General features: G+C 43.8%; 1 protein-coding gene across 2 annotated transcripts in view; it reads right to left on the bottom strand.

The window, feature by feature from the left end:
* Positions 1–21,345, bottom strand: part of dpy (dumpy) — a 95,430-nt gene that overhangs the window by 3,651 nt on the left and 70,434 nt on the right. The window contains exons 83-127 of one of the 2 annotated variants that reach the window (XM_067349518.1): positions 21,014–21,337; positions 20,178–20,489; positions 19,734–20,063; positions 19,334–19,633; positions 18,909–19,214; positions 18,498–18,812; positions 17,961–18,284; positions 17,566–17,880; positions 16,970–17,299; positions 16,489–16,791; positions 16,068–16,373; positions 15,657–15,974; positions 15,020–15,352; positions 14,568–14,870; positions 14,067–14,399; positions 13,339–13,641; positions 12,911–13,219; positions 12,512–12,829; positions 12,055–12,378; positions 11,639–11,950; positions 10,983–11,315; positions 10,598–10,894; positions 10,206–10,514; positions 9,806–10,126; positions 9,380–9,706; positions 8,984–9,295; positions 8,589–8,912; positions 8,167–8,472; positions 7,766–8,065; positions 7,255–7,578; positions 6,441–6,767; positions 5,854–6,174; positions 5,501–5,770; positions 5,059–5,247; positions 4,624–4,977; positions 4,187–4,399; positions 3,830–4,027; positions 3,564–3,758; positions 2,947–3,315; positions 2,648–2,860; positions 2,377–2,568; positions 2,074–2,286; positions 1,814–1,996; positions 1,095–1,682; positions 51–998 (exon numbers count right to left, since the gene is read on the bottom strand). In XM_067349518.1, the coding sequence (XP_067205619.1) occupies positions 51–998; positions 1,095–1,682; positions 1,814–1,996; positions 2,074–2,286; positions 2,377–2,568; positions 2,648–2,860; positions 2,947–3,315; positions 3,564–3,758; positions 3,830–4,027; positions 4,187–4,399; positions 4,624–4,977; positions 5,059–5,247; positions 5,501–5,770; positions 5,854–6,174; positions 6,441–6,767; positions 7,255–7,578; positions 7,766–8,065; positions 8,167–8,472; positions 8,589–8,912; positions 8,984–9,295; positions 9,380–9,706; positions 9,806–10,126; positions 10,206–10,514; positions 10,598–10,894; positions 10,983–11,315; positions 11,639–11,950; positions 12,055–12,378; positions 12,512–12,829; positions 12,911–13,219; positions 13,339–13,641; positions 14,067–14,399; positions 14,568–14,870; positions 15,020–15,352; positions 15,657–15,974; positions 16,068–16,373; positions 16,489–16,791; positions 16,970–17,299; positions 17,566–17,880; positions 17,961–18,284; positions 18,498–18,812; positions 18,909–19,214; positions 19,334–19,633; positions 19,734–20,063; positions 20,178–20,489; positions 21,014–21,337 (14,244 nt within the window). Of the gene's footprint in view, positions 1–50; positions 999–1,094; positions 1,683–1,813; positions 1,997–2,073; positions 2,287–2,376; positions 2,569–2,647; positions 2,861–2,946; positions 3,316–3,563; positions 3,759–3,829; positions 4,028–4,186; positions 4,400–4,623; positions 4,978–5,058; positions 5,248–5,500; positions 5,771–5,853; positions 6,175–6,440; positions 6,768–7,254; positions 7,579–7,765; positions 8,066–8,166; positions 8,473–8,588; positions 8,913–8,983; positions 9,296–9,379; positions 9,707–9,805; positions 10,127–10,205; positions 10,515–10,597; positions 10,895–10,982; positions 11,316–11,638; positions 11,951–12,054; positions 12,379–12,511; positions 12,830–12,910; positions 13,220–13,338; positions 13,642–14,066; positions 14,400–14,567; positions 14,871–15,019; positions 15,353–15,656; positions 15,975–16,067; positions 16,374–16,488; positions 16,792–16,969; positions 17,300–17,565; positions 17,881–17,960; positions 18,285–18,497; positions 18,813–18,908; positions 19,215–19,333; positions 19,634–19,733; positions 20,490–21,013; positions 21,338–21,345 lie in introns of both variants that reach the window. The other variant, XM_067349519.1, reaches the window with a different exon arrangement.

Below are 21,345 nucleotides of genomic sequence, written 5' to 3'. Positions count from 1 at the left end.
ATTAACAAAAAATAATTTTTTTAGAGAAACAATAAATATATTCGTCCTACCTCTTGTGCAAGTGATGTCCGGATTTCCGTCGTATCCCAACGTGCACGAACATATGGGTTTGTGATTGATGACGCTGCAAACAGCATTGGGTCCGCAGGCGCAGGGATCCCTGCAGATCGCGTTGACGCAAGATCTTTCCGACGGACAGTCATCGTCCTTGGTGCACTCGACTTTGGCGATCGGCGTGGTAGCTCGGCAGGTACCGCTGCCGCTGCTGACATATCCGCTGGGACACACGCACACCATGGTGCGTATCGGATGCGTCGGCAGGACGCGGCACTCGGACGGATCCGTGCATGGTTGTATGATCGGGCACGGATTCTGGCACTTGCTGCTCAGGCAGGCGAGCGAGTCCGGACAGTCGCTGTCCTCTCTGCACTCGGGTTTGATTTCCGGTCGGCAATTGACGTAAGGGTTTCCGGTGTAGTGCAGCGGGCAGCGACATATCGGCAGGTGGTTCAGAACCCTGCATTCCGCGCGAGGCGAGCAGGGATTGTCGTGAATGCAAGGATCGATGCACTGCATATTTATACACGAGTGATCGCCCGGACAATCGCCGTTGCTGTAGCAGCCGATCACGCGGCAGCGATCCAACGGATTGCCGTGGTAGCCCTTGCGGCAGCGACAGTCAGCCACGTGATTGTTCGGGAAGCACTCGGCGTTGGTGCCGCATGGATCCGCGACCAGGCACGGATTCACGCAGTTGTTATTCTCGCAGGACTTGTCGAGTGTGCATTGGCTGTCGTGTCGACACTCGACCGAGTGGCACGCGATTTCCGGATTGCCCTGATAGTCTTGCTCGCAGGAGCAAATCGGTTTGTGATTCCTCACGTAACAGACCGCGTTGGTGCCGCAGTTGCACGGATTGCGACATTGCCTGTTGATGCAAGCCTCGCGATCGCTGCAATCGTCGTTCGTTGTACACGTTCCGATGACTGTCAGTTGTACTGCAAAATTGGAATAAGTTAGAAAATTTTTTTTTTAATAAAAGATAATTACTTTTAAATCGATTGATACAAGGTTCTACTTTTAAAACTACTTACTGGGTCTGCATGCACCATCAGTGTCGGTGATCCATCCCTCCGGACACGTGCAAATCATAGTTCTCACAGGTACGGTGTCGAGAACGTCGCAGCGAGCGTTCTCCAAGCACGGCTTGATGACCGGGCAGGGATCGATGCATTTCTCCCGGATGCAGACCAGTTTGTCCGAACAATCGATGTCGACTCTGCACTCCGGCTCCTCGAGTTCGTCCGCGGGATGTCGTTCGCAATAGGAGAACGGATTTCCCAGCGGAATGTTCTCGGGACAGCGACAGGACGCTACGTGATCCTGCACATAGCAAACCGCGTTCTGCGCGCAAGGTGAATTCTCGGCGCAAGGATTCACGCAACGACCGTCGTTGCAGGCCAGGTTGTAAGGGCAGTCGTGGTCCGCGTTACACTCGACCCTCTCGCAATGAATCTGAGGATCGCCGTTGTAACCGGGACCGCAACGGCAGGCCGATCGGTGGTTCTTGCCGTAGCATTCCGCGTTGATGGCGCACTTGTTGTCCAGGATGCAAGGATTCACGCACTGACCGTTGTAGCAGGTGGCTGCGTAATCGCACTCGCTGTCGGATTCGCAGTCGACTGAAACAGACAATCGGAGGATGCATTATAAGCGAAAGAAAACTTAAAACAACTTCATGACAGTGAAAAAATATATTATATAAATATTAATTTTTTTGTTACACAAAAAAAATAAAATAAATGACACTTACGCTTGAAGCATCCCAACTGAGGATTTCCAGAATAGCCGGGAGGACATACGCAAGTAGGATAATGGTTGACGACGTTGCACTTGGCGTTGGGTCCGCAATTGCATGGATTGATGCAAGCGCCGTTGACACAGGCATAATTTCCCGCGCAATCGCTGTTTGATGCGCACTCGACCATAATCTCCGCTGCAACAGAAAACGCCATAATATGAAAAGTTATGCACGCAATCTCCAGGACAATTTTTATTCCCAACGTTTCTCACGTGGTATGCATTTGATCGTAGGGTCGCCGACGTAGTTGATCGGGCACTTGCAAATTGGATTATGATTGTCGATGTGGCACAGGGAGTTCCTGCCGCAAGGATCGCCAGCGACGCACGGATTCACACAGAGAGAATTTATGCATTGTTTGTCGCTCGCACATTCGCTGTTGGCGTAACATTCTGGTCGACGTCCTGGCAATGGCGCGACTGGAACTATAATAGAAATTGTTGATTGCAGCGGAAGATAAAATGTGATAATTAGTAAGAGATGTTCGAGTTTGTGATCGTAAATATATTCCGTACCTCTTATGCATTCTACGTAAGCATTGCCCGTGAAGTCCTGAGAACAGAAGCAGATGCCGGTGTGAGATGTGGATTTGCATTGCGCGTTAAAGCCGCACTGAGTTGTTAAGCAGGCATCCACGCATCTTCCGTCAAGGCACTTCTCCTGATTAGCGCAGTCTTGATCCAAGTGACATTCCACATCGGCCAGCACTACAATACATACATGAATAGTTAAAAAAGATCTCTACAAAATATTCCACACGCCACGTTTCACAAAGTCGATATGTACCAATCGGCTTGCACTGGCTATTAACATCGATGATGGTATTTGGTGGACACAAGCAGATCATGGTACGAAGCGGTATCGTGTTGAGGACCTTGCATTCCTGTTCACTGGTGCACATGCCGGCGGACACGCACGGGTCTTGGCATTTGTTGTTAATGCAAGCGAGATTCAATGCACATTCGCTGTCTTGCGTGCATTCCGGCTCGATAGGAGTGCCTAGGGGTCATAAAAAGAGTCGTAAAGAATATAAAATTTGATAAATTGAAAGAAAGAACACATACATTTTAAGAATAAACACATACCGATGCATGTTATATACGGATTTCCCGTGGTACCCGCGGGACATATGCACTTCGGCTGATGGTCGCGTGCGATGCAAGTCGCTGTTTCGGCGCAAGCATCGTCGTCGCAAACCGGTCTGCAAATCCTGTTCAGTCTGTCGCAGGCCTCGTGATCGGCGCAATCCTCGTTGTAATGGCAGATTGCGGAGATGCACGCCACTCGCGGATCACCTTGAGTACCTTGCGGACAAATACATTGCGCTCTGTGGGACACCGCTCTGCACTCCGCTCCTCGACCGCATACGATGTCACCCAGGAAGCAAGGAGTGACACAATTCTCATTTCGGCAGGTCTTGTCATAAGGACATTCATCGTCTGTTTTACATTCCGCTGTAAAACAAAAAGAGTATGCGATGAGTAAATGCAGTATTCCCGAAGTAATAATTTTTTAATTAGTTCTTAGCATGTTTAAGATTTTTGCTCTTTATTTGTCTTCATCTCGCAAATAAAGTTTGAATTTAATGCTGTTTTACAAAGAAGAAGAAGAGATTGATAGCTGTTTCAGTTTATATTCGAGGATTTTCTAAAATTCAAGAGTACTCTAATTTCTATGATAAAAGAATTTGTAAAGAACTTACGTCTGAAGCATTGAATTTGAGGATCACCAGCTAAACCGTGTTGGCAGTGGCAAGAGGGATGATGATTAATCGTGATGCACTCTGCATTTTGGCCGCAGCGATTGCTGGAGCACGGATCTTGGCACAGCTGATTTATGCACGCTTTGTCGGACGAACACTCGCTGTTTGTTCTACATTCCGGAAGAACTACATCTTCTGCGAATGGAAAATAACAATGTCAGTAATTGCTTATATTGATAAATGGGAGAAAATGTGCAATATGGTACCTTCGTAACAATTTATAAACGGATCACCGGCGTGTCCGTGAGGACATTGACAGATGCGACGATGGTTTTCGATGTGGCATTCCGCATTCGGAGCGCACGGGTTGACAGTACAAGGATTGATGCACCGGCGGTTTAGACAAGCCATGTCTGATGTACATTGCGAATCACTTTCACATATAGCAGCAATTTGTTTGTCCACTGTAGATACACAAAATATTCTCAATTCAATTATCATTCGATAAATATTTGACACAGCTAATTAAATCAGTTTTATTTATTGTAGTTTCAAAGTTATTTTCTAAGAAAATTTCATTTTACTATATTTAAATATTTACATATTTTGAAATCAAATTTTACCTGGTATACAAGCAACGGTAGCGTCGCCAGCAAAGTTCGGCAAGCATTCGCAGATCATTGTTCTCATCGGTAAGGTGTCGACGACGCTACATTTGGCGCTAGGAATGCACGGTTTCGTTTCTGTGCATGGATCTTTGCAAACGCCATTGAAACACGCCAGCTTGCTGGGACAATCCGCATCAACTTGACATTCGATGTCCGATTCTATCGGTTCTAAAATGGCAAAATAAACAGTTACTTCTAATATCTTAAGAACTGTATCAATAATTAATTTTTAATCATTTCCATGTTAAATATATAAGTTTTCTCGACTTTATTAATAGTAATTTAATAATACGATGCTAACTAGGTTTTCCATTTTATCGAATAAATAATTTTCACTTTAAATTTACTATACAAACGCTTTTTTATAAACGCTACACTATAAGAATGATTACCCATGAGACACGAGCTGTAAGGGTTGCCCACGAAGCCAGGTGGACATTTGCAGACCGGTCGATGATTGACGACAGTACATAATGCCGGTGGTGGACAATTGCAAGGATTGACACACTTGAGGTTGCGACAGGCCAAGGATGAAACGCAGTCGCTGTCACTAGTGCACTCGGGTCTTTCGCATATCTCGTAAGGATTACCCGTGTATCCGTCAGGACAATAGCATCGAGTCCTATGGTATCCATCAGCGGTACACAATGCACTGATACCGCACTGTGTAACGAGGCAGGTGTCAAGACATTCATTATTGATACAAGACTGAACCAGTGAGCATTCGTTATCGCTGCGACAACCGACTAGAATAAAAATATTGATGAAATTAACAATACGTAATCGTACAAACGTAAACAGTTGAATATATTTGTTTAATCACTCACTTTGTTGGCAATATTGCTGAGGATTTCCGGTGAAGCCTTCATTGCAAACGCATATAGCTCTGTGCATTGTTACATGACAGCGACTGTGAAGGCCACAAGAATCGAGAGTGCACGGATCAACGCATTTTTGATTGAAGCAGGTCTTGTCGTTTGAACATTCAGAATTGTGAGTACACTCTGGAATCGGTTCTGTAATCATATAATTAAAAGTTAAATTTTTCATAAATTAATATGTAAATCCGAAAATTATTTTCGCTATCAACATGCCGTAAAATTCTTTTTTTTTAAGTATCTATGAATAATTATTTATTGATTGAATTGCAGCTTATCCACAAAATAATATAATGCATGTAGAATAAAATAAATTTTTTTCGTTACTAATAGAACTAGACTTCGGACTATTTCAGAAAATATATGAGAAATATATTATAAAAAATATTACCGCTAAGTGTTGGAATTGTGCATTGCACTCGCGCATTGCCTGTAAATCCAACTGGACAGGAACACACTGGCTTGTGATTAACGGTCTGACAGAGAGAATTAATACCGCACGCGCCTACGCAAGGATCTCTGCATTTTTGCGAGAAGCAGGCCTTATCACGTGGACAATCCGAATTAATAACGCACTCAGGATAGATGCAAATAGCAACGCCATTTCTCACTCTGCACTCGCCGTTGTAATTGCAAGGCGACGGACTGCAAGGATTGGTTTCTAAAACACAAATAACATAAATTAGAAAAACGGAAAGAGTACAGAAATTAATATATTTTATTATTTCAGATTTGTATATTTACCGATCTTCGTGTAACATTCCTCGAAGGGATTGCCGATTAGCGGAGACGGGCAGCTGCAAAGCGGACTGTGATTGATCGTCTTACACAACGCTTTGCTGCCGCACACGTTTTGAGAGCAAGGATCTCTGCATTTATTTTGTATGCAAGCTTTGTCGCCTGAACAGTCTGAGCTAAGCACACATTCCGGATGGCAGCCGGTTACACTGGTTGGAACACCTTGCAGTCCAGGTAAACATTTGCAAATTGCCGTATTACCAACTTTTTCGCAAACAGCATTAGGCCCGCACGGTGAAGGATAACACGGATCGGCTTCTTTAGTATCTAAACAGAAATAATCATAAGAATAAATTAATATAAGATTATTAGAAGAAAAGAAAATTTAAAATAAAATAGTAATAAGAAATCTTTAATATATTACATAATATACATAATATTCATATAAATAATTTATATAAATCTTAATAACAAATTAAATTTTTTATTTTGATAAAAATGAGAGAACTTTGCAAAAAGCATAAAAATTTGAAATTTTTCGATTAAAATAACTAGATCATTGAATCTCAATATGAAATATATCGAAATTGTACCTTCTATGGGAATTTGACAAAGTGTAAAAGCGTCTCCAATCGTTGGCAGTGGACAAGAGCAAATAGGAACATGGTTGGACACCGAGCAGATCGCGTTAACACCGCAAGTACCAGGGCAAGGATCCTGACACCTCGTCCTGATGCACGCTTGTGATTTCGGGCAGTCGGTATTCACGAGACACTCGGGCTGACAGCCTTGGTATGGATTGCCTCTGTAGTTCGATATGCATTCACAAATGGCAGTGTCGAATCTTTCATGGCAGTATGCGTTTATTCCGCACGGTGAGGGATTGCACGGTCTATAAGATATTGGTGGCGCTGGAGTTGCTAAAATAATAATAAAAAACATATGATTAATTTCAAAATTATAGCTATGTTTTATAATTATATTCATGCAGTGTATATTATAATTGTACATAAATTGACAATTTTTAGAAATAAATATAAATACATTTGTATATAAAAATAAGAGTATACAAATGTACACATTTTTTACATGTATGGCACATGCATTTTATACACGTAAAGAAGTAGCACGTATATGATACATATATATATAAAAAATAAATTGTGCATATAAAGTATGTTCAGATAATATTGAGTATAATATTTAAAAAATGCTGCAAGAGATCGATATGTGACAAACTGCAGAGAAATCGCAGTTTTTCAAAGTACAGCCTTTATATACAATATTTACAAAGTTATAAGTGACCGAGATTCAGGTTCTAGAAACTAAAATGTGTATAGAACAAGATGGCAAGATATTGTCCATCGGATATTGGTACGGGTAAAGATAGCCGAGGGGTTTTCTTACATATTATCTCAGAGCAAACTGTGAATGGGTCTCCAGTGTATGATTCGGGACAGGTGCATCGGGCTTGGTGCAAAATGACTTGGCACAGTGCATTGAGTCCGCACAATCCCACGCATGGGTCGGTACATTTCTGCCTAATGCATGCTCGGTTGTTGGGACAGTCGCTGTTTACACGGCATTCGGGTCTACAATTGGGTGGAGATCCCATGAAGGTGGGCAAGCAGGAGCAGGAGGGTTTATTATCGGCGGATACCGCGCACTGCGAGTTCAATCCACACGGCGAGGGGTAACACGGGTCCCTGGTGGGTTCTACATCCGTTGGTGCTGGTGAAAAAAAACATTCATTATTTATTTCTGTTGTCGAGGAGCAGATATCCCCGGCAATGCAAATGACAAAAAAACGTCAAAAAGGATCTAAAAGGCATCTCTATGGATGAGGAGAATTTTTAGACTCTTTAGCGACGTTTCTTTGCCGTTTGTCTTGTCCGGAACACTCTCGGCGGTTACTTACTTATGGGGAAACAGTTGACGAACGGGTCGCCGGAATGCTGAGCGGGACACCTGCAAATGGGATTGTGATTGCGCACTACGCACAGCGCGTTCTGGCCGCAAGCGTTTTCGCAGGGATTGCGACATCTCGTGTTCACGCAAGCCTTATTCTGCTCGCAATCAGTGCTAACCAAACATTCGGGTCTACAGCTCGGCGGGATTCCGAAGTAACCAGGCAGGCAAGAACAGGAGGCTTGATCGCCGAATTCACGGCAAACGCTGTTGGGTCCGCAGGGGGAAGGCTCGCAGGGTTTCACACGTGCTACCGAGGCGCAAAGTAGTCAAATTAGTGGCTCTTTCTAATATCAAGAAATTTTTAGGGGGAAAATTGGAAGGGGGGGGGGGGCGGGATTAAAGACTCACGTTGCACACGTTTGCAGAGGGTGAACGGATCGCCTTCATAGCTTTGGACGCAGCTACAAGTAGCTACGTGATTGATGACCGCGCATTCTGCATACTGGCCGCAAATTCCGACGCAAGGGTTCACGCACTTGTTATTCGCGCAGGCTCTGTCGTGCGGACAGTCGGAATTCTGCACGCACTCCGGTCGGCATTCTCGATACGGATCGCCGCGATATTCAGGTATGCAACTGCAGATTCCGTTACGGCATTCGGCATTGGATCCGCACGGCGATGGGTCACACGGGTCTGATGCCACCGGAGGAATGGCTGCATTGGGAGACGCAGGCGTAAGTTTAAAGTGATTGTTTTTAGTAATTACTATTGTACAAAAATAAAAAAAAAAAACGTATGTGGGTAAGAAATAACATGGTGAAAGCTCTTACAGATAGGCGCCAGGTTACAATTGCTGAAGGGATCGCCCGTGTATCCTTCAGGACACGTGCAAGCTGGGGTATGGTTGATCACGGTGCACAAGGCACTAATGCCGCAAGATCCGGGACAGGGGTCTCTGCATTTTTCTCTGATGCAAGCCTTATCGCTGGTGCAATCGGAATTAATTGAGCATTCGGCACGGCAGTACGGCGGTGATCCAAGGTAATTGGGCATACACGTGCAAGACGGATAGCCTCCCCGGTCTTGGCACGTGGAGAACGGACCGCAGGGCGATGGGATACACGGGTTTACCTGTACCGGCACTGTAGGCATCACTGGAATGAGATCAAACAACATAGGACACACCTTTCAGGGCGCAACGTTCTCACGACAAGTCGGGACTTACGGGGCATGTCGAAACACTTGACGAAAGGATCTCCGATCTGGCCGGGTCCGCAACTGCAGAACGGGCTGTGAGACAGACTCTCGCACTTGGCGCTGATGCCGCACACACCTGGGCATGGGTCGACGCATTTCTGATTGACGCACGCACGATTTATGGGGCATTCCGTGCTAACGGCACATTCGGGCCTGCATCCGGGAGGAGTTCCTCGGTAGGTGGGCAGACACGAGCAGCTAGCTTTTCCATTTACATTAAGGCACTGACTGTTGGGACCGCACGGTGATGGCCGGCAAGGATCGCCTACGGGAGCCGGTGCTGTGCGAAATCGATTGTAAAATTAAATAAACGGATTTCTGCGACGGTGATAAGGCGATGGACAGGCAACTTGTATCCACTTACGAGTGTCCTGCATAGGTCTGCAATATCTGAACGGGTCTCCGGTATATCTCGGCTGGCAACTGCACGTCGGTATATGATTGATAACTTCGCAAATCGCATTAACACCGCACGTTCCTGGACAAGGATCCTGACACTTGTTCCTTATGCAAGCTCGATTAGACGTGCAGTCGGAGCCGATTACGCACTCTGGTCTGCAGCCTTCGTACGGGTTTCCATAAAAATCGGACAGGCAAATGCAGGAAGCCGAGCCGGAAACCTCGCGGCACATAGCGTTCGCGCCGCACGGCGACGGCTGGCACGGATTTAATGGCGTGGGCGGTGTGATGACTAAAATAGAGGGCGATAAATTGTTAAGCGATAACTGTCAACGCCATCGTTTGCGTTCAATATTCGGCGTACTTCTCGCGACATTCTTTCGAAACTTACTCGGTCGGGGATTGCACTGGATAAATGGATCTCCGGTAAAGTCACTGGCGCAAATGCACATCGGGGTGTGACTGACGGTTCTACATTCCGCGTTCGTGCCGCAGGATCCGGGGCAAGGATCCCGGCACTTTTGATTAATGCAAGCTTGTTGACTGGGACATTCGCTGTTACTGACACACTCCGGTCTACATCTGGGCGGAGTTCCGATAAATTGGGGCAGGCACGAGCATGACGGAGCGCCATTAAGGACTCGGCATATCGCGCTCGGGCCGCAAGGTGAGGGCCGACAGGGATCTGTCGGTGGCTGTGGTGGTTCTTCCGCTGCAATTTACAAGGAATTACAATTATCTATCGGTATTACGACAATCAATTTTCAATTACGCAAAATTCTTCTTCTTACGTTGCAACGCGCATCGAACGAATGGATCTCCTGTGTACAAAGGCGGGCAACTGCATATCGGGTTATGATTGACAACGGTACATTGCGCAGCTAATCCACACGCTCCGAGACACGGGTCGATGCACTTCTGGTTGCTGCAGGCACGATTGCGGGCGCAATCGGCGCTTATGAGACACTCCGGTCGACAGGACGGCGGGGCTCCTCTAAATCCGGCGATGCACGCGCAAATCGCCTGACCGTTTGACGCGCGACAGTGACTATTCGGGCCGCACGGGGATGGATTGCACGGTTGCTCCACAGTGTATGTATCTGTGTAATAATAATTTTCGCACATTCACATTTCGGGAAATATTTCGGGTGATTACGACGCTCGAGTTCGAGGCGGTACGAACCTTGGAGGGCTGTGCAAGAAATAAACGCATTGCCCGTCATGTTTCTCGGACAACTACACATAGGCAAGTGATTGATGACATTGCATTCCGCGCTAACGCCGCACGTCCCGATGCAGGGATCGCGACATTTGTGGAGCATGCATGCCTTATCGCGGGGACAGTCAGTGTTAATGACACATTCCGGTCGGCAGCCGGCGTACGGATCTCCGAAGTATTCGGGTATACATGTGCAAATTCCGTCGTTACATTGAGCGTTTTGGCCGCACGGTGACGGGTTACATCGGTCTGGAGGAGGTACTAAAATGTGCACGGATCAAATTATAATACTTTGCGATACTCGCTGGCTTTGTCTCGGTAACATTATATTGGAAAATGTAATTCTTACGAGGTTTCTGGCGCACAACATCGCAACTGACGAAGGGATCTCCGGTGTATCCTTCAGGACATACGCAAGATGGCGTATGATTAATGACCGAACAGCGCGCCAGGAGGCCGCATGATCCTGGACAAGGATCTCTACATTTTTCTCTGATGCAAGCTTTGTCAGCGGGACAATCCGAATTTATCGAACACTCGGGTCGACAGTTAGGTGGGACACCGATGTAATTCTGCATGCAGATGCACGCTGGCGTGTCACCGATAGCTCTACACATAGCATTGGGTCCACAGGGCGACGGTAAGCATGGGTCCTTCGGGTATTGGTCTTCTGGTTTTGGAACTGTAGAAAAGTGTAGGTAAGACAGATATTTTTCGCGCAATAATTATTGAGTTAAAAAACTAATCAAGTCTTACTGCTTAATTTTCGATTTTTAAATTTTGTAAAAAAAAAGTAAAAATATCGCAATTTTTTTCATGCATAAAATAATAAAATAAAAAGATTATAAAGGATATGTATAGAAAAATATTTTTTCTCTTATTGTTGAATGCAAAAAGGTGATTTGAGAGTGATAATTTCTATTTTCTCAAAAACTTAATAAAAAAATTGAATTTTTGACTTGATTGAATAAATCTATAATGAACTTTTACTAATGTAAAACATACTTGGAGTTGCGAAGCAATAAACAAACGGATCGCCCGTAAATCCGCTTGCGCAGACACAAATGGGGCTGTGATGTACGACTTTGCATTGAGCATCGCGGCCACAAGTGCCGATACACGGATCTACACATTTCTGATTCACACATGCTCGGTTTGATCCACACTCGGAGTTTACTAAGCACTCCGGTCTACAATTTGGTGGAGTTCCGATGAACTGGGGCAAGCAGGAGCAGACGGCCTGTCCATTATTATTAGTGCATTGACTGTTCGGGCCACAAGGAGAAGGTTTGCATGGCTCACGTTCTTTCTCAGAAACTATAATAACGCAATTTAACATTAAGCATTGTGCGATCATCTATTATTTTGTTTGATCTGCGGTTCTACTTAATTTTTCTCCGTACGTGTTTAATGTTACTTACTCTGAAGAACCTGATAAATACAATTTATGTAAGGGTTGCCAGTGTAACCAGGGATGCAAGTGCAAACAGGGACATTGTTAACGACTTGGCAATTGGTATTGGCACCGCACGAACCGGGGCATGGATTTTGGCATTTTGATCCAATGCAAGCTAAGTGCGCGGGGCAGTCTGAAGAAATAGTACATTCGGGACGACATCCTTGGTAGGGATTTCCAACATATTCGGGCAAGCATGTACAAGAACCAACGCCATTTTGTTCTCTACATACGGCGTTTGTCCCGCAAGGGGATGGTTGACAAGGCTGACTCGGTACCGATGGTTGTTCTAAAAAAAAAACACAGCTTTATCCCGCCCATAACATTGACATTTCCTGATTATATTCTCGCGAGTATAATAAAATTCTATCAATTTTTGTAAGCAAAGTATTTGTAAAAAAAAAGATCGACTGCGAACTTACTGGACATGATTGTACACTGAACAAATGGATCGCCTGAGTAACCGACGCGACATGTGCAAGTGGGCACATGATTAATGACATGGCAATCGGCCAGAGCGCCGCAAGATCCGGGACACGGATCTCTACATTTGCGATTAATACACGCCATTTGACTCGGACATTCGCTGTTACTAATACACTCCGGTCTGCAATTTGGTGGAGTTCCAATGAATTCTGCCGTGCAAGAGCAGGATGGTGAATTGTTGATGACTTGACACTGAGCATTGGGGCCGCAGGGCGACGGTTGGCACGGGTTTATTGGTCTCGGTACATCCTCCGCTTTAAGACAAAAATATAGATTGCTACACGGCCGACAAAAATATTTGCAAATATTCGTAATAAAACCGGAGAAAAACCTACGTCTCGGTATGCAACGTATGAACGGGTCGCCGGTAAATACAGGTGGGCAACTGCAAATCGGATTGTGATTCAGCACTTGGCAACGTGCAGATATACCGCACGCGCCGAGGCAAGGATTGCCGCACTTCATATTGATACAAGCTTCGTTTAGCGCGCAATCGGTATTAACTATGCACTCGGGTCGGCAGGCCGGTGGATTTCCCATGTATCCAGGTATACACGTGCATACCGCTTGATTATTAAAGCCCTGGCATCGACTATTTGAACCGCAGGGCGACGGAAAGCATGGATTTTCAATAACAATAGTATCTGCAAAAATAACGTTGTCAAATTGGACTTTTTCAACAATATTTCTAGACAGTTAAAAAATCTTTTACGGAAAATTATTTCAAGGTGCTAACAGCACATTCCACTGTCGATGAATTTACCTTCAACCGGATAGCACACCGCGAACGCATTGCCAGACATTCCATCCGGGCAACTGCACATCGGGGTGTGATTTATAACTGTGCACTTTGCATTTTGCCCGCAGATTCCAGTGCATGGATCGAAGCACTTGTTGCGGACGCAGGCTTTGTCTAATGGACAGTCTGGGTTTTGCACACACTCGGGACGACACGCGGAGTAAGGATCACCATGATATTCCGGCAGACAGGTGCAGGTGCCGTCGCGACATATCGCGTTGGTTCCGCATGGGGACGGATTGCAAGGATCTTGTGGTACAAGAGCAGCTGCAAATGTCATTAAACGTCTGGAGTCTGTTTTTAGGTGAATACTAACAGCAAATAAAATTTGTACTCCGATATAAAATAACGTAGTTTGGTCATTTAAAATATCCTAATATATTGTCATTTTATAATAATCACCAACCACTTAACAGTAGAGTGTTAAAATAATTAAATTTTTAATTAAAATATTTCAATTTCACTAATTCGTTAATAAAATCGACATTTTTTAATTGACAAGTTTCACGATGTTTTTATACTTTATATAAAATAATAATTAATAATTAATAGTTTTCTTTAAGATTTAATAAACAACTTTTTGAAATATATCAAGAATAATTTGCACTTGAGAATCTCCACTTTTTTCTTGTCAATGAATTTGTACGGGTGATATATTATAAAGAGTACGTTATACGAGAGTAAATGCTTACGAGGAGATTCTGGGAAGCAATTGGCAAAGGCATTTCCGGTATAACCCTTGGGACAGAGACAGACAGCCATGTGATTAACCACGAGACATTGTGCTCCGATGCCACACGAGCCTGGGCATGGATCTCTGCATTTCTGTCTCAAACACGCTCTATTGCTACTGCATTCGGAATCTACAGTACATTCTGGCCGACAATTCGGAGGGCTGCCGATATAATTTTCCAAACATGTACATGTCGGCACGCCGGTATAACCACTGTCGCGACAAGTCGAGAATGGGCCGCACGGGGATGGAACGCACGGATTTGTCGGCAAGGGAGTATCTTTATCTATCTCTGTAAGGGAATAATTTCTATTTAATATTATATTTGCGTATAAAACTTCAATTAAATATCGCATAATTTAAAAAAAATTTAAAGTAAACGTGAGAAAAAATCAAATTTTAAAAATTAAATTATATATAAAAACGCGTATTAATAATTCGTATTTTGTAGCGTACTTACGCGTTTGGAAACATGTTACGAAGGGATCACCGGTAAAACCTTGGTTACAACTGCAAATCGGGCTGTGATTAATCACTTCGCATCTCGCGTTAATGCCACAGATACCAGGACACGGATCAACGCATTTGCGATTCTTGCACGCACGATTTACGGGACAATCAGAACTGACAGTGCATTCTGGGCGACAATTTGGTGGAGCTCCGATAAATGTGGATAAACAAGAGCATACTGCTTGATCATTTAATTCGCGGCATTGACTGTTCAGTCCGCAGGGAGAAGGATTGCATGGATTACGTTCTATAACTAAAAAAATGTTTAATTAGAATTTAAGTTACGATAATTTTGAATGATCGAATGAATGTAATTTCAGAATAATTTTGAAAGTATTTTGATTAAATTACGTATTATCATATTAAAATGCACGTTTCTTTCTCAGAGTTTGAATCACTTACTTGTATCTTGCGCAATTCTATTACAAGAGACGAACGGATTACCGCTGTATCCAGGTTGGCATGTACACAACGGCGCATGATTTACTACTTGACACACCGCGTTATATCCACAGAAACCTGAACAAGGGTTTTGACATTTCGATCCAATGCACGCTCGATCTGAGGTACAGTCGGAATTTATTGTGCATTCAGGTCGGCAACCTTCGTATGGATTGCCTGTATAATCCGATAGACATGTGCAAGAACCAGCGCCGTTCAGTTCGCGACATACCGCATTAAAACCGCACGGCGACGGAATGCAGGGTGTTGGTTTCACGGGATTTATAACATCACCTATAATAATTTTAAATATATTTCCTATTCTTATGAATCATCAATATATATTTTTAAATATCTTAGAATCAGATGTTACTCTTTCAATCACAGATAAGAGACAAATTTAGGAAAATTGTTTCAACAGCAAAGCGTTAATTTTGGTAAATTAATCATTTTTAATTAAATATTTATATTACTTAAATATTATATATGCATAAATAAATATAAATGCAATTGTCATTTAATGTTAAAAATTTATAGTTTGTCATGGAATCTGTGAAAAAAAGTATATCCTGTATTTCTAAGCCTTAAGAACACTTACTCTGCTTGGGATTGCATAATACGAATGGATCACCTTCGAATCCGACAAGGCAAACGCACATAGGCGTATGACTTATCACTCGACAATCACTGTTAGTACCGCACGAGCCTGGACAAGGATCACGACACTTTTGATTAATACACGCTAACTGTGTGGGACACTCGCTATTACTAACACATTCCGGTCTACAATCCGGTGGATTGCCGATAAAATCTGGCAAGCAAGAGCACGAAGGTGCGTTGTTCAAGATGTCACATTTGCTATTAAATCCACACGGAGACGGAATGCAAGGATTAACAGGGGTCGGAGGTTCTGCCGCTGTTGGAAAGAAACAGAAAACATCGTCTTTTTAAATAAGTATGATCTGATATGCCTGATAAAAATGTTATGCGCTTTAAATAAGTCACTCACGTCTCGGAATGCACTGAGTGAAGGGATCGCCAGTGAACTCGGAGAGACACGAACAAATCGGATTGTGATTGACTACGGTGCACTGCGCTCTGATACCGCATGCTCCACGGCAGGGATCTATGCATTTCTGATTATTGCAGGCCGTATTAGCGGGACAGTCGGAACTGATAATGCATTCAGCTCGGCAATTAGGTGGTGTGTCCAAATATCCAGATATGCAAGAACAGACGGCCTGTTTGTTTATTTTACGGCACACACTGTTCGGTCCGCACGGTGTTGGGAAGCATGGATCTTTCGGTATCGATACTGTGTAAATGTTAAAAAAAAAAAAAATACGATTACAGGGGAGATAACAATTTTGTTGTAAAATTAATATCAATCATTCATAACATATTTTGAAACTGATTGCTCGGATAAGTACCCTCTATCGGGGAGCACGTTATAAATGCGTTCCCTGTCGTTCTTTGCGCGCACGTACAGGTTGGTATGTGATTGACGACGGTACACAATGCATTGTGACCGCAGATTTCGAAACTGCACGGATTTTGGCACTTGTTTTTAATGCAAGCCCTGTCCCTCGGACAATCCTGATTCAGAATACATTCTGGACGACAGCCCACAAATGGATCTCCTTGATACTCGGGAAGGCAAATGCATATTCCATTAAGACATTGTGTATTCGCACCGCAATTTAAGCACGGATCCGTTGGTTTAACTGTTGTATCTAAGAAACAAATTTTAGTATTCAATTTGAAATAAAGCTGAATTTAAATGTATTGCAATGTTAAATATCAAAATATTTCCAATCAAAAGTATCGTTGCAAAATTTAATTGCTATGCATGTCTATTTTTATAACAAATAAATGTTGATATCCTAAATATTCTTCATCTGATTATCTTACCTTCCTCGGGAAGCGGTCTACATACTACGAATGGATCCCCAGTGAATCCACTGGGACAGGAGCACGCGGGGAAGTGATTAATGACATTACAAATTGCTCCTACTCCGCATACTCCATCGCAAGGATTTCTGCACTTTCTCTGTATACACGCCTGATTGCTCAGACATTCTGAATTAATAGAACATTCGGGCCTGCAATTGGGTGGTGTTCCTATATACGTTGGCAAGCAAGCGCAGGACGCTTGGCCGTTAATATCACGGCATTCTGAGAAAGGTCCACAGGGTGAAGGTGCGCAAGGGTTCACAAGAGGCCGAAGCTCTTCATCTTTCGCTATAAACATATAAATGTATCTGTTATACACTTTTGTTTTTTAAATGCTGTTAAAAAAAAATTTTTTTTTTTTAATCAATAGGCAAATCAAAAGTATTTTTTATTTAATAGAAAAGTTACTAATTTTTAGAACGTAACAGAGCGGAACATAACACTGAAAAAATTTGTTAAGAAAGATATATTCAAAATTTGATAAAATATCTCTGCAATCTCTTGTGAAAATTGAGTTATTCTACTTAATATCCAATTTTTTAAATGATTCTTACGTGGCATTTCGAAACAGGCAACAAATGGATCACCGGTGAAACTAAGTCGGCACGAACATATGGGATTGTGATTGATTGTTTCGCATCTCGTATTAGTACCGCACAATCCAGGGCAGGGATCGCTGCATTTATTCTTGATGCACGCCTGATTGAAGGCGCATTCGGCACTGACGGTGCACTCGGGGCGGCAGTTTGGTGGACTGCCGAGGAAGGAAGGTAAACAAGTGCAGACACTTGTGTTATCTACCACGCGACACCTGCTATTGGGTCCACAGGGTGACGGTTCGCAAGGGCGACTAATGGCATCGTCTCCTTCTAAAAATTATTATACAATATTGTGCATCTCGCGATCAACCGAACAATTGATATCTGCATTCAGTTTCAGCGTGTCGTACCTATCTCTGTCGGACTGCAATATAAGAAGGCGTTGCCCGTATATCTGGGATAACAGTTGCACACCGGTAAATGATTGACCACTTGGCATAACGCATTGCGGCCACATGATCCTGGGCACGGATCTCGACATTTCGTATTTATGCAAGCCAGACTGGCGGGGCAATCCGAATTTAGAACGCATTCCGGCCTGCATCCTTCGTACGGGTTACCGATGTAATTCGGCAAGCATGCACATGAACCAGCACCGTTGAGTTCCTTGCACACCGCGTTAGAGCCGCAAGGAGAGGGAGTACAAGGATCGACAGGCGCAGGCAGTGGTGTGGCTAAAAGATGATATCAATAAATGTGGAATTCATAACAAAAAGAAAGATGTCTGTCCTCGGATAAACGATATCAGTATAATTTCCGTGATTTCTGCTTTAATGTTGTAGACGTGAAATGATCGTTTATATGTCGCAATAATACGATGCACTTTTTATAATCACAACATCGAACATAATCACCGACGATTATACGAGTTTTTGAATGGTACTTACGCTCTCTGAAGACGCATTGCGTGAATGGATCACCCGTGTAACCGTTCACGCAAGAACACATTGGGGTGTGACTAACGACGTGGCAATTAGCGTTCGCACCGCAGGAACCGATGCACGGATCTTGACATTTCTGATTGATACAAGCTAAGTGATTGGAACACTCGCTATTACTAATGCACTCCGCTCTGCAATTAGGCGGACTGCCGATGAAATCGGGCAAACATGAGCATTCAGATTCGTCACCTCGCGGTCGGCAAAGCGAATTAGGACCGCACGGGCTTGGTTTGCACGGCGTGGGGGTTACTGGTGCTGGAGCTAAAAGGGCAAATTTGATACAGCATAAATAAAGAAAAAAAGAATTAAAAAACATTCTATCGAGATCGCCGGCTGCAGATGGTGAGCGTTACTTACGTGGCTGGTAACATCTAACAAACGGATCGCCTGTCTGAGAGGGAGGGCAAACGCAAATCGGATTGTGATTCACCACGTGACACAGGGCGCCTAGTCCACAACTTCCTGGGCAAGGGTTCGTACACTTCTGGTTGCTACAAGCCTCATTCTGCGGGCAATCCGTGCTGACTATGCACTCGGGTCTGCAGGTCGGAGGGCTACCTAGATATCCTCTTATGCATGAACAGACCGCTTGGTTGTTTATAACGCGACACTCGCTGTTCGGTCCGCAGGGTGAAGGGGCGCACGGATTAGCGGGTGGCATGTCTGGTGTACAAAAATAATGGACATTTAAATCTCCGGCGAATCGTTCACGGAAGAGCGTGAAATCACTTTGCGCAGCGTTGAAGCCAAGAGATTGTCATAAACAATGGGACGTGATGTACCTTGTAAAAATGTGCACTGGCTGAACGCATTGCCGGTCATATTTCCAGGACAACTACACATGGGGACGTGATTGATCACAGTGCACAGTGCGTTAACGGCGCACGCTCCGGGGCACGGGTCCAGGCATTTGTTACGCACACACGCTCTATCACGGGGGCAATCGTCATTTAGGACGCATTCGGGCCGGCAACCTGCGTAAGGATCTCCCCGGAACTCCGGCAGACAGGTACAAACACCGTCAAAGCATTCTGCATTGGGACCGCAGGGTGACGGGACACAGGCGTCTTCAATTGGAGTCGCTGGAAAATACAATCGATGTAGGAGTTAACGAGCTCGAGTCGAGTCTCGAACGTGGTTCCGAGATCCGCCGATGCTACATGGGTGGTTAGTGACGCTTACATATTGGCGGTAACAGCTCACAAAGGGCAAATGTATTCCCGGTGTACCCCTCTGGGCATCTGCACGATGGAATGTGGTTAATGACTGAACATAGGGCATTGGTGCCGCACGAACCGGGACATGGATCCATACACTTCATGTTAATGCAGGCCTTATCATTCGGGCACTCTGGGTTTATGGTACATTCGGGCCTGCAATTCGGCGGTTGACCCATGTAATTCTCCAAGCAGGTACACGCGGGAGAACCACCGATATTTCTGCACTGGGAGAAACTACCGCACGGGGATGGCACACAAGGGTCTTTCTCTACCGGGCCTGGTGGCGTAAAAGCTGAAAGATATTCGAAATTACGGTTGATGAGAACAAAAAAAAAAAAAAAAAATGAGCGATATAAATTAATTGGGTTAAGACATATAATTCTTCGTGTATTCAATGCGATCTTACGTGGAATTAACGTGCATATGGTGAACGGGTCTCCACTGTAACCGGACATACAACTGCAGATAGGGCTGTGATTAACGACCACGCAATTGGAATGGAGTCCGCATGGGCTTGGGCAGGGGTTTACACATTTGTAATCCTTGCATGCTAATTGCGGAGGGCATTCTGAGCTAGCGACACATTCAGGTCTACACGCAGGTGGAGTTCCAATATAGGTCGGGAGGCATGAACAGACAGCCTGTCCAGATACATCTTTGCATTTGCTGTTGGGTCCGCAGGGTGACGGGGAGCAAACGTTCTCGTCTGAGATTATTTCTGGGAAAAAGTTAATGCATTAATGCAACGTGCACAGATAAACATATATGCATCAATAACAAGTTTTTTTAAAAAGTTGGTTTTTTTTAATTCTTAAAAGCAATGTTATAAAGTTTTAATTATTATATAAAATTGTCAGTAGTTAGCTCTGATTATTAATATATCGTTAGTTTTTTTAGAGTAATTTATCTTTCAAAATCATTACTTTAAATATATAGAAATAAAATGTATAGTATCATAAATTTAATCTCTTTAAAATTTTGAAAAATTTTATCACATTTTTTATATCTCAAATTTCTTTTCTCACAAAATAAATAAAATTCTTTGCAAATAAAAATATTAATTAATGGCATCATATAAAACTTCTTAACTTTTAATGGTTTTAATATCTTAATATTTACTGCAATAAGATTAATGTAAAGACCGAAAAAAAGTGTAAGGCAATTATATATATGTGTATATGATTTGTTATAAAAAAAGTTCTGCTAAACAGAATTGGCGTTTGTATGATTAAGGACACTTACTATGTATGGAACAAGTAACGAAGGGGTCACCAGTATATCCAGGGAGGCATGTGCACATCGGTTGATGACTGACAACGGAGCATTCGGCGTTCTGACCGCACATGCCGGCGCAAGGATTGACACACTTGTTTCTTACGCACATCAAGTTGGGCGGACAATCGGGATTAATGACACATTCGGGTCGGCATGCTAAATACGGGTTTCCAACATAGTTAGAGGTACACTGACAAACTGCGACACCGTCTCTCTCTCTACATATCGCGTTTGCGCCGCATTCAAAACTTGCGCAGGGCGACAACAGTTCTGGTTCCGGTTGTTCGTGTGCTAAAACA

Source organism: Linepithema humile, chromosome 2 (genome assembly GCF_040581485.1).
Source record: "Linepithema humile isolate Giens D197 chromosome 2, Lhum_UNIL_v1.0, whole genome shotgun sequence".
Lineage (NCBI taxonomy): Eukaryota > Metazoa > Arthropoda > Insecta > Hymenoptera > Formicidae > Linepithema > Linepithema humile.
The sequence above is the reverse complement of the archived record's forward strand: the minus strand, read 5'-3'. Positions and strand labels throughout refer to the sequence as shown.